Source organism: Colias croceus, chromosome 19, assembly GCF_905220415.1.
Source record: "Colias croceus chromosome 19, ilColCroc2.1".
Classification (NCBI taxonomy): domain Eukaryota; kingdom Metazoa; phylum Arthropoda; class Insecta; order Lepidoptera; family Pieridae; genus Colias; species Colias croceus.
In genome coordinates this window covers 7,587,985-7,599,649 of record NC_059555.1, presented here as the reverse complement: position 1 = coordinate 7,599,649, position 11,665 = coordinate 7,587,985, and the positions used below count along the sequence as shown (strand labels likewise).

Sequence of the window (11,665 nt, the reverse complement as noted above, 5' to 3'; positions counted from 1 at the left end):
TGTTTAGTACCTAGTACCTACCTATTACAATATTGCATAGAATCTTTTCGAACGCACTTAGAACGAAATAATGCTCTGTTCACTAAATAAGACATAGTGGGGTAAGAAGTTAGAATGAGCATTCGCTCGTTTGATCTAAATCACATCTAAATGCACCGTAAGACGTATCTATTGATACAACACGCAGAAATAAGACAGGCTATAGAATCCTATACTTAGACTATACTGTGTACTAATTTGTGAGGATGGATGGATGTTTGTTACTCTTTCACGCAAATATTACTGAACCGATTACAATGAAATTTGGTATGTAGGTAGCTAAAGACCCAAAATAAGACAAGCTACTTTTTATCCCGGAAATCCCACAGGAACGGGAACTAGGTATGCGCTTAAAACACGGGCTGAAATCTAATACATTCATAGTTAGGTACTTACAAGCATACACTCGAAAAACATAACTCTCCTGTTGCACCATGCTCGTACCCGCGGGATTCTAAGTCGTTCAAACTGAAATCTTAATGATAGTAGGTACCTATTATAATTTTTTTATGTTTATTTGCCTTCATAAAGTGTAGTTAGTAGGTACTCTATAATCTCCAGGACTCATCAATCAGTTCTTATACACAAATAAAAAAAAATCCTTTGACAATAAATTTTTATCTTTTTTTTTGTAACTACCAAGATACCATTTATCAGTTGATTTCCTAAACGATTATCGGTTCATATATTTCTCCTATGTATATCTCTTTATATAAATAATAATATATAAAAATGAAACCCTATTTCCCAGTTCCCTTGGTCACGGCATCACACGTGAACGACTGGACCGATTTCGATAATTTTTATTTTGATGTGTTCGTTATATTTATAGTATTGTCTGGAGAAGGATCTTATGAAAGAAAATCTCACGAAATTTTCGCGTAAATATTAAGAAAATGCGAAAACTTAACGGCTATTTGAACTTCAAGGCTAGGACAGTTCGCGCGAAGACGTTCGTTGGTTCAGCTAGTTCAGAGTTCATACAAAATAAATATCTTTTCTTCGGGCATTGGACAAAACTCGAAAATATTTTTTACAAACTCATTAGAATAGGTCGATTAAGTTAATATTTTAGCAGTAATAATATTACACTGCACATACCACTACGTTATAGTTTACGACCTTGCCAGTGAGTTTCAACGATAACAATTATAGTATGAGATAACAAAGCCAATTCGAAGAATCAGCTTCACCACTATACCTATAATATGTAGGTACCTACCTACACTTTAACTTATTGTTAAAGCTAAAACTTATGGGTTTATAACAAAGCTTCTTCATGTACATACGGAGACAGTTTTCTAAGAAAATGAAAATAAAACCAACGAATTGTTATGGACGAAAAAGTCAAATAAATATTGTTCGGTTCCAAAGTATCTTCCCAACGATGTATTCCATTCAATAATTAATTTATAATTTCCATCCATATTTAATACCTACTTATTGAAAGTTATCATGTATTTTTTACTAAGTTGTTTGTGTACACAAAATATAATAATCAGAAATGATACGTGTTCATCGGTCGAAGGCAGCAGGCGAATGATTCTCATTTCTGTGTCGAGCTGTGGAGTGCTTCATAGCGCGCTACTGCTATAAAAAAATATTGATTATAACTGCGCATGCGTATAACGTAACTGAACTACACGTTCTAGATTGCGTTTCGCTCGCTCGCCACATCACCTATTTACACTAACGTAAAAAATATTCCACGTACACCCACGCGCATTCGATACTGCTTCAAGTAGTTATCTACTTCTAGTGGTTATTGTATCAAATGCGAGTGAACAGGAAATGTCACAGTGACCTTGTTGTTGGAAATGAAGCATGAATTGTATATTTTGCATTTTATTAAAGATTATAAAACGTTTAGTAAACTAAAACTGCTAAACAACAGTTTTAGTTAACTAGTAAACTAAACTAAACTGTTAAACAACAGTTTTATTTAACTCTTGTTAAAAAAATATACCTTTAGCCTACTCTTTTGTGTATGAAATGTGAAAGTTGTAGGTACCTCCGCTCAAAATTGAATTTCTATTTTATTAAGTATCTACGAGTATTTGAACAATAAGTAGGTATTATTATTCTGTTAATATGAAACACTTGATACATAAATAAGGGCGCTAACGATTTTAATTTCTTTGATTGTTAAAAAAATTAAAACCTTTACCATACACATTTACACTGCTCAACAGTGTATTGCGGATTCATGCAGTTAATTTGAAAGTAAAACTCTTAGCTTCACTATAGTACATTATATTATGTAGGTATGTATCTTGGATTACACGAAGCATAATATTGAAACATGTAACGCCATCTATGTCGTCTGGAGTGAAACTTCACAACAGAGTAAGGTCACAGCTCAAGCCACACGTGATAATGCGAATTGGGTCCATGTGCGAATCTAAAAATAGGTACTTATTAAAGAAAAAAACATTGGATATAGCAACGATAAAAATGGTATGGCTTTTTAACAGTATGTGTATTATTTAAAAGACAGTGAATGGTTTTTCATAAGTATGTACCTAATCTTATTTAAAAGGCAAAGTTTTAATAAGTTTATGTTTTAAGGGAACTGATACAAAGAACAAACGGTAAAATATAGATAATACATCTTTTTTTTGGCGATATAGAGGTTTAACCGAGTTTGAGTTTGAATAACAACAGTTTTTAAAACATAGCAACGAAGTTAATGCTTTAAAATAAAAAAAAAGTTGAAATAATGAAGCTATTCCATTCTTGTATTCAATATAAATTAAATTGAGCATTTTACATGTTTGTTTCCTTATTTTATCAAAGTACTTTGAATTAAAATGCGTAACATTTTTATACAGTTCTAGAAATTAACGTGATGGTGAGTGTACAATTGAATATTTTCTATGGTTGAAAGTTTCATTCTCAACTAAAAAGAGCGTGTGTGCAGTGCGTGTGTTTGTGTTGTGTCAGAATTGAAACTTCCTTGGCAAGATTCATCATTAAAATCATAACTTAATAATAGTCTAAAATAAAAAATAAAACAGCACAAAACTTTCAAATTTTCTTTTATTAATAATTTAAAGCTTACTGGAGACATTTTCTTGTTGGTATCGCAAGCGCCTGGCCGCGGTGTGCGCGACTAACGGAACGTTCAATTGGTTTCAACTTCAACAAAACTATTTAACCGATACGGTTCCCGGTATCAGCCCTTACAAGGGTCGAAACTGGTGCCTTGATTTCTTTCATTAAATGACACTTCCAACACCAGCTTCACCTTAAGAACCGTCTTGCTGTTAAATAGCAATACAATCGTTTTGCGCACATCCTATCCACAATCCACATTCATTCCATTTATTACAAAGACCAACTCGCAAATTTCGCATCGTCCAACCCGGAGCCTCGTGTAATAAATGATGATCCAATAAAAAATAGTATCAAACCACACATGATTGCCGATGGGCTTACGGCGTACACCGCAACTGTTCGAAACCTGCGCTCATAGATCATACGTGGACGAACCGTAATATCCTTTTGTACACCATTTGGCTGCACTTTTAACTTTAAAACCTCATTCCTCGTACTTTATATTTCATATTTAAGACTAGAATTAGCAAACAGTAGGGAGTCTTGTGTGGTTATGTATGTTTTTATCGTCCACGTACAATCACCTATTTATCTTAAGTTCGAAGGTAGGCGTAAGGGGCGTATATTGCTTTAACTTGAGCCGAAACGTATGGACGGCAGATCCTACAATGCGTAATTGACGACAGCCCAGGTCTCGAGTCGTAATATCGTTCATTAAAAACTATAGAAAAACATTTGGATGTTCGCCACAAACGGTCGCACTTGTGCGCATCCAAAATCGGGTTAAAACGAATCGAAATAAAAACGCGCCCGCAAGTGAGCGCGTGGGGACGTGAAAAAAAAAAGCTTAATTCATCAACATAAATCCTCATCCTCGGGAAAAAATATATATAGTAACAAAAAGAAAAACGCTAACATACACAACACAACCGTAGGCGTTCACACACACCATACCTGAGTCACCCTTTCCCTTACAGTGTCGGACGTCAAAAGATCGGAGGAGCTTACGTGAACCAAACTATACGTACGCTAATCTAGAGCTCTCAAACCGAATGCAAAACGCGAAAGCTTCGACCGCACCTTGTGACGTCATTTGCCATATCAATAGAACATAGCAAAAAAATACCGTTCGTCCCTTTCGCACGAGCGCGGCGACGGCTAGAGGAGAGCGAGACAGAAATTGGACCCCCTGCGTAGATCATTTGCTTGTATAAATAGATTTGTGTATAATATATAGTATATATATGTAGGTGCCGTCGCCGGAGCCCGTCACATTCAATACAACCGTTCGACGTCGCCTCAATCTGTGATGCAATACTACACATTCATTTGGATGATTTCATACTTTATGGCTCACAAATTCATTTTATTTAATTTTTATCAAAGTTAGAATTGATTAATAATACGAAAAATATAGGATTCGAGGACAATCTCATGTTTTGGCGTATTACATCAAACCAGATCAGAGCGTCGCAATATAAATATATAATTTTTCGAATAAATCTGTAATATGCAAAATCAAACCGTTAATTTCATCTTTATTACAAGTATATAAGACACAATTTATTGCTGTTCTGTTAATTCCATATGTTTTAGCAGGTACATATGTCAACGACCAAATCTTTGAAACTAGCGATAAAATATAGTTGTGGGAGTCAAATCCATTTAACGAATACGAAGATTTAATATAATTCAAGAAAAAAAAAACACATTTTCCATGAATTTTCGATCTAGACTCGATGGCTATTGGGAAATTGAAGAAAACAATACTACTGGAAAATATCGCTTCAGACTCGACAGTCGTCTACGAAATATTTTATTTTCTTTATAACTGCTTCGCTAATATTTCATAAATTTTCACTTCAACAAGTCAAAACTTTATAATCTTCAAAAATGTTGCAATCAATATTCAATCCGAGGACGTTAATAATTATGACGTCATATTATGCCGTTAATTTCATCCCTTGCAAACGCTTCGAATTTACCTTCAATATAATAAATAAACAATTTCCAGTCTGTACAAACGCAATATCTAAGTCCATGGGTACTTCAAACTTTTCTTTACCATAAATGCCTAAATGTCTCAAAGAAATCGAAAGTATTTTTTTACATAAAACTGGCAACTATTAACAGTTCATTGCCGAAGGAGTCTTAATAACAATTCCAAATCCAAACCCAATCGCGAGTTTCTTTTGGACTATGGACATCCCGCCAATTTATTGGCGTATTCGAAATTGGAACATGAAAACGCAAACGTATCATAGTCCAAAGGAAGCTTTGAGGGGGCGAACAAATTTTGAAATTGGAACGTGGAACTTTGAAATGTCACTGGCGATGGGTATATAAACGTCGATCCAGGCGCGCGCGGCTCAGTTGCGCACGGGCGGCGCCGGCGAGTGGTGATGCCGCTCGAGGTCCTCTAGAGAGAGCGCGTTCGGAACATGCACTGAAGGTAACTTGCCCTCGGACGCACGAGCCAGCAGTTCTGGCGAGAACCATTTCGCTAGTTGGTTGTCGCCGCCGCCGCTGTTTACATCTGCAATGATATTTTATTACATGAAAACTAAACTATAGATATAACAATAAACTAAATCATAACACTCCATCAACAAAATTAAGCATTTCACATTTATACAACAAGATACATTTATAAGTGTTACCGTCTGCTTCGAAATGAATAACACTCAAAATTCGTTTACAACTTCTCCACCCAACTACCTTCAAACAAATAGGATCTCATAATAAAAAACCATACAAGAACTCACCATTAAGCGACCTCTGATGGGACTGCACGAGCAACTGGTGCAATGTGGTGCCACCGGAGAGGCCTCGGCTCAGGCTGTTCATGTTGAACTGAAATAAACATTTTCATTTTATACACAAATAAATAACATTATTGATTGATTTGAGGCTGAAGATAGATGTTATAGCATTATCCTCATATCAAACTATTAACGTTAGCAATTAATGAAACATATTTTAAACGGCTAGCTATCTAGAAATGGAAACATTATCTATTACTGTATATCCATTTAACATATACAATGAAACTTACTGAGTTATTAACAGGTTGTCTAGTTTGCTGGTGGGGGAACGGACGGCCACCAGGCATTGGCTGCAAAATATGAATAATGTCATCTATTTTTCATATTTTATTATTTAAAGAGTTCATCTACGGATACAAATTTGTAGCAAAAAGAAACCTAAGTTCTAAACTACCAATTAAACACACTATCATGAAAATACGAGCTTCATTTCGTATTTATTTATTTATTTAGGAACTAACAAAACAGACACCATTACCAGATTACATATACAGGGTGTCCCACTATTGGTATACTAAGCGCCAAGGGACTTGTAGTTTTGCAGACACTGATCACGTAAAAAATAATTAAAGAACAAAATTACATCAAAAAAATTTTGCTAAATTTTTTCTGAAAATCCATGTTTTCTTCTCTAGCTTCGCGCAGCCGGCATATACCGCTAATGTGAGCATTTTGTCTATGAAAACAATCTTAAACGATAGCTCACGTGCTACCAAGCAAAGCTTGGGTCGTTTGTTATGGTTGTACACAGAGTTTTATGAATTCATGTATTTGAAAAAAAAAAAAACTGCGCCTGGAACTTTATAAGTATGTATTTAGCGTATTCAAAACTATAACCTCCTTTGAGCTTAGTATGCCAACAGTGGGACATCCTGTATAAAATATAAAAATAGATAGCCGAGTGTTGTTTTAATCACAACTTACCACGGCTTGTAAACGGACTATAAAAATAGACGTTTTATTACATAAAACTACTATTTCGATTAACAAAATGTTATGTTATGAATTACAGTATATATTCACCTGTTGATTCATATAATGCTGTTGGTATTCAGTGGGCGATGGTGCATATCCCATGGGCGCACTCCCACTTTGATTTCCCTGCAAATAATGGAATTATCATCATTCATTCATCATTTATTTGTTCAAAATGTCACAATAAATGTATCACATATTATAGTTATCACATTATGTAACTTGTTTGTTGTGTTGAAACCATGTTTGATTGCAAATAAATGATTTGATTTTTATTTGATTTGATCGTTTATATTAAACTACCTTTCCACGCGCATCGCCCGCGCAGTCAAAGAAAAACCCGCATAGTTCCAGTTCCCGTGGGATTTCTGTAATAAAACCTATCCTATGTCCCGAAGTAAAAAGTAGCCTATGTCCTTTCTCGGGTATCAAAATATCTCCATACCAAATTTCATGAAATTGGTTCAGTAGTTTAGGCGTGATTGAGTAACAGACAGACAGACAGACAGAGTTACTTTCGCATTTATAATATTAGTATGGATAGTACGAGCATCGTGATAACGAATACAAACAGATATAATTATTTTGAAAGAGAATAATATTAATTAACCTACGAATCTTTAATAATATCCATAACCTTATAAATAGGAAATTAGTTTTTTTTTTCTGTCATTTGCAATTTTCGAAGCGATTTTATTGTCCGATTTTCGTCTCTGTAAAGCCTCATACATAAAAATACGTACATAAAAATATCTAAAAACGATGATCTTATCGTAATACACACGATAGATAAAACTGCGCAAACTGGTCTGCACAGATTTATCGCTACGATAAATCGTTACGTAGGCTTTACTTTCTCGCGTAAAGACTACTGGACGACAAAAACTTGATTTCAGATCATACACATTATAATTATGATAATAAATCTAATATATATATAAATCTCGTGTCACAATGTTTGTCCTCAATGGACTCCTAAACCACTCAACCGATTATAATAAAATTCGCACACCATGTGCAGTTCGATCCAACTTGAGAGATAGGATAGTTTAAACATGTAGGTATCACGGGCGAAGCCGGGGCGGACCACTATACCCGGCGCGGCCTAAGATGATCCCTATGACAGTTCGTCTTAGTGATTGCTCGTATGATGGATCGTGTCGATACTTTACTATTTTATAGGCAAAGGCGTGGTTTGCATTCAGCCACGTCGGTAAACATGTTTTTACAAATATTATAAAATGAATTTTTAACGTCTATTATGTAAACGAAACGGTAAGTAAAACGAAAGTTTTCCAAAACATAAAAATGCACCTTATCATTTTCTCGTAATTTTTAACCCGTTTAACACAGTGTATATTATTTTATCATGAAAATGGAATCCCCCATTTAATTTTTCTAAAACTTATATTATCATAGGTAAGTAAATTAACGCGAACGGAAATTAATTAATTAATTATGCTGCGATCTTCTGTTCCATTCAATAGTGAATGAACTACAGCTTAAGCATGGAAAAAATGTGAACTCGTTTCCATTATCGAAATTTGTTTATCGATACTTTCCGCACTAGTCGATAAATGCCAACGATGTAAGTTTTGAAGGACGTAAACGTAAAGTCAGATTGATATAATTTCTCGTAAATGTTAAGAATTGTTATAATGCCAACGGAATATCATTGTAATGGCATAAAGCTACGTAAAAATTAATAAATGCCATTTTTAGAAGCCTCCAATACGTTTCCAATTTAATGGTGACGCCATTACAAGTTTGTCTCTTGAGAATAACTGTCAGTGTCATAGGGATCATCTTAGGCCGCGCCGGGTATAGTACATATATATATCAATATACCTTGACAATGGGCCGTCCCTGCGGCAGCTTGTGCGGTTGCGTCCACTGCTGCTTCGGGCTCGGCGCGTCGGATTCCTTCTCCGCGGTCATTTTGCGTAATACCTGCAAAATTATAAAGCATAGGGTATGAATAATTACATTTTTAACCGACTTCAAAAAAAAGGAGGAGGTTATCAATTCGGCCGGTATATTTTTTTTTTATTTTTTTTATGTATGTACACCGATTACTCCGAGGTTTCTGAACCGATTTACGTGATTCTTTTTTTGTTCGATGCGGGATGGTGTCGAATTGGTCCCATAAAAATTTTATTCGGATAGGCCCAGTAGTTTTTATTTTATGAGCATTTTTGTCTGTAGGTATTTGTAAATTTTGCAAGTGCAAGTTTGAAGTCGGTTGTTTTTAACGCAGTTATCACTTGTTATGTTTACATGTAAACTTTCGACAACAATTCAAATTGACTTTGACATAACTAAAGAAAAGTGAAATTGAATTTTTACGTTTACCTTTTTCGTGTTTGTGTTTCAAGTGTGGTTCATCGTTTTGTTTAAAATTACCATAAATTTATTTATTTCTAATTGACATACTTCATTTTACACGGTGGCGAAAAAAAATACTATTTTTGCGTTCTTTTGATCATTTTCAGCATAAATATTGATCATAATAGTTTGAGGTTGAATTTCAAAAGAAATGTTATCACAGAATTCTCCTGAAACATCGTTTTTTTTCAGCTAATTTAGCTATCATTTGTACATAATAAACTATTTTCTGCAGCTCAGAAAATATATTAGTGTTTTTCCTATGGGCCATAGTTTTAAGTTATTTTAAGATCTTAAAACTGCAACTACATAATCCCTGAAATAAATGAAAATATTTTTTAAATTTTATTTATAATTTATCACTAACCGAGGTGGGTGTAAACGAGATCGGCGTGGGGTGTTTGATCTGCTGATGCTGCATCTCCTGTCTGCGGCGCTCCTCCATCTTCTTCTTGAGCAGCGCGCCCTGCATCAGCGCCTGCGGGTGGCCGAGCTCGCGGGGCGACGGGATGCGGCCGGATGCTGGATAATATACACACAAATTATTATAATTTTACACTAGCTTCCCTACAGAACCTTCAAGAACCACTATCTATAAAAAAAATTGGTTGTCGGTAAAGTCAGTTTACTGACGATAGTTGAACGTGACAACGTCTTAAGGCCGATTGTGCTTCTTTGTCGCTCGTACCGCGCTCTCTCTTGCACTTCAAGCCTACACGGAACGCCTCAGAGCGAGGTAACGCCGCATGAGTCATATTTTTTCGGGTGTGCAGCCAGATCTATCGAATTATAAGACGTTGTCGCGTCAAAAACTCAAATCATGATGTAAAAAAGATTCGGTTGATTTTAAAAGATTTAAACATACATAGGAATATCGGGACAGAGAAAGCGACTTTGTTTTATACTATGTAGTGATAGTGATTAAAGAGTATCAAGATTTTTATATCAAAAATGTCAATTACATATTTGTGATACCTCTTTTTGGGAATTTCTTACGCAAAACAATAATCATAATCAGCGTCGAATTCTAAACATAATAATGTTTGACTATCTTATAAAAAAATGATGCAGTCAAAGATAAATTTAAAAAAAAAACAAATTGCAGACTTATGGTGGCAGGGGTTGTTTTTATAAATTCATAACATTGAAATAAGCCTATAAAAAATTGTTTCATCTAATAAACAGATGAGAGTATATTTTTCTAATCCTGGATCATAGATCAAAAGTAAAATTACAAACAAAACACGACCAAGCTTCTACAAATAAAAACTACATAATAATATATATTTAGTGTCGATTTTTCAATCCTTGGTTAAAATTTATTCGTCCAATAAAGTATTACACGAACATTTTAAAATGTCACCTGTAAACTGTCATATACGGACAATTAGAATACATAATATTTGAAATGATAGTTTAATACATTATTCGATGAATAAGTTTTAACCAAAGATTGAAAAATCAGCCCTTAATCATATAATAACATATAATAATCCAGTTATTCTATCTCATAACACTACCTTGCTGGTGCATTCCTAGCGAGTTGGGGCTGCCCATCATCGGGGACATACAGAATGCTGCGTCCGTGAAGAGAAATAGCTTATTACTAGCCACTAGCTTTACTTGGCATTACTTATTTTATATATTTACATTATTTCTATATAACTTATATATAACAATCATGTATAATGAAAGACTACTATGAAAATTTTCTAAAATAACTTCAATATTCGATTCATATAAAGACAGATTTTTATAATTTTGTTTTAATTTTAATTCGCTGTAAGTGCGTCTTACAGTAAATTCAGTGATATTACAGTTTGCTGTCTTATTGTTTTTAGGGCCGATTTTTCAATTCTTGGATAAAACTTATTCGGCCAATAAGGTACTACACGATAATATTAAAATGACACGTAAACTGTCAAATACGGGCAATTAGAATACGTTTTTAAAATGGTGGTTTTATACAATATTATTCGACGAATAAGTTTTATCCAAGCATTGAAAAATCGGCCCTTATAAAATCATATCGACGAATAGCAGACACTATTTCTTCACGCAAAATAGGCACTTGTTGTCGATTTGCGATTACATACTCAATTATTATTATTTTACAGTCACTATGCGAGTCATAATATTAATCTCGCAACCTGTTCAAAATCGTTCGGACGATTTACAAAACTAATAATAACACTCTTTGGAAGTTTCCCTACAGTACAAATGAATATTTTGTAAAATAATAAAATAAAATAATAAAATATTTTGTAAATATAAAAAATTATATTGGCTATAAAAAAATCTTAATTTTCTTAAAAAACTGTAGCATGCCAATAAATTGGTAGAGTGTCAATAATTGGGTGGTTTACCCCTATATACTCATTACA

At 34.2% G+C, this 11,665-nt stretch overlaps 1 protein-coding gene across 2 annotated transcripts in view; it reads right to left on the bottom strand.

Moving 5' to 3' along the window:
- Positions 1–3,060: 3,060 nt before the first annotated feature.
- The window catches only part of LOC123700576 (eukaryotic translation initiation factor 4E transporter-like), a 31,196-nt gene continuing 22,591 nt past the window's right edge, over positions 3,061–11,665 (bottom strand). For both annotated transcript variants that reach the window (XM_045647834.1, XM_045647833.1), the window contains exons 19-24: positions 9,649–9,803; positions 8,745–8,846; positions 6,945–7,022; positions 6,152–6,211; positions 5,862–5,949; positions 3,061–5,632 (exon numbers count right to left, since the gene is read on the bottom strand). In XM_045647834.1, the coding sequence (XP_045503790.1) occupies positions 5,466–5,632; positions 5,862–5,949; positions 6,152–6,211; positions 6,945–7,022; positions 8,745–8,846; positions 9,649–9,803 (650 nt within the window). In that variant the 3' untranslated portion in view covers positions 3,061–5,465. The remainder of the gene's footprint in view (positions 5,633–5,861; positions 5,950–6,151; positions 6,212–6,944; positions 7,023–8,744; positions 8,847–9,648; positions 9,804–11,665) is intronic.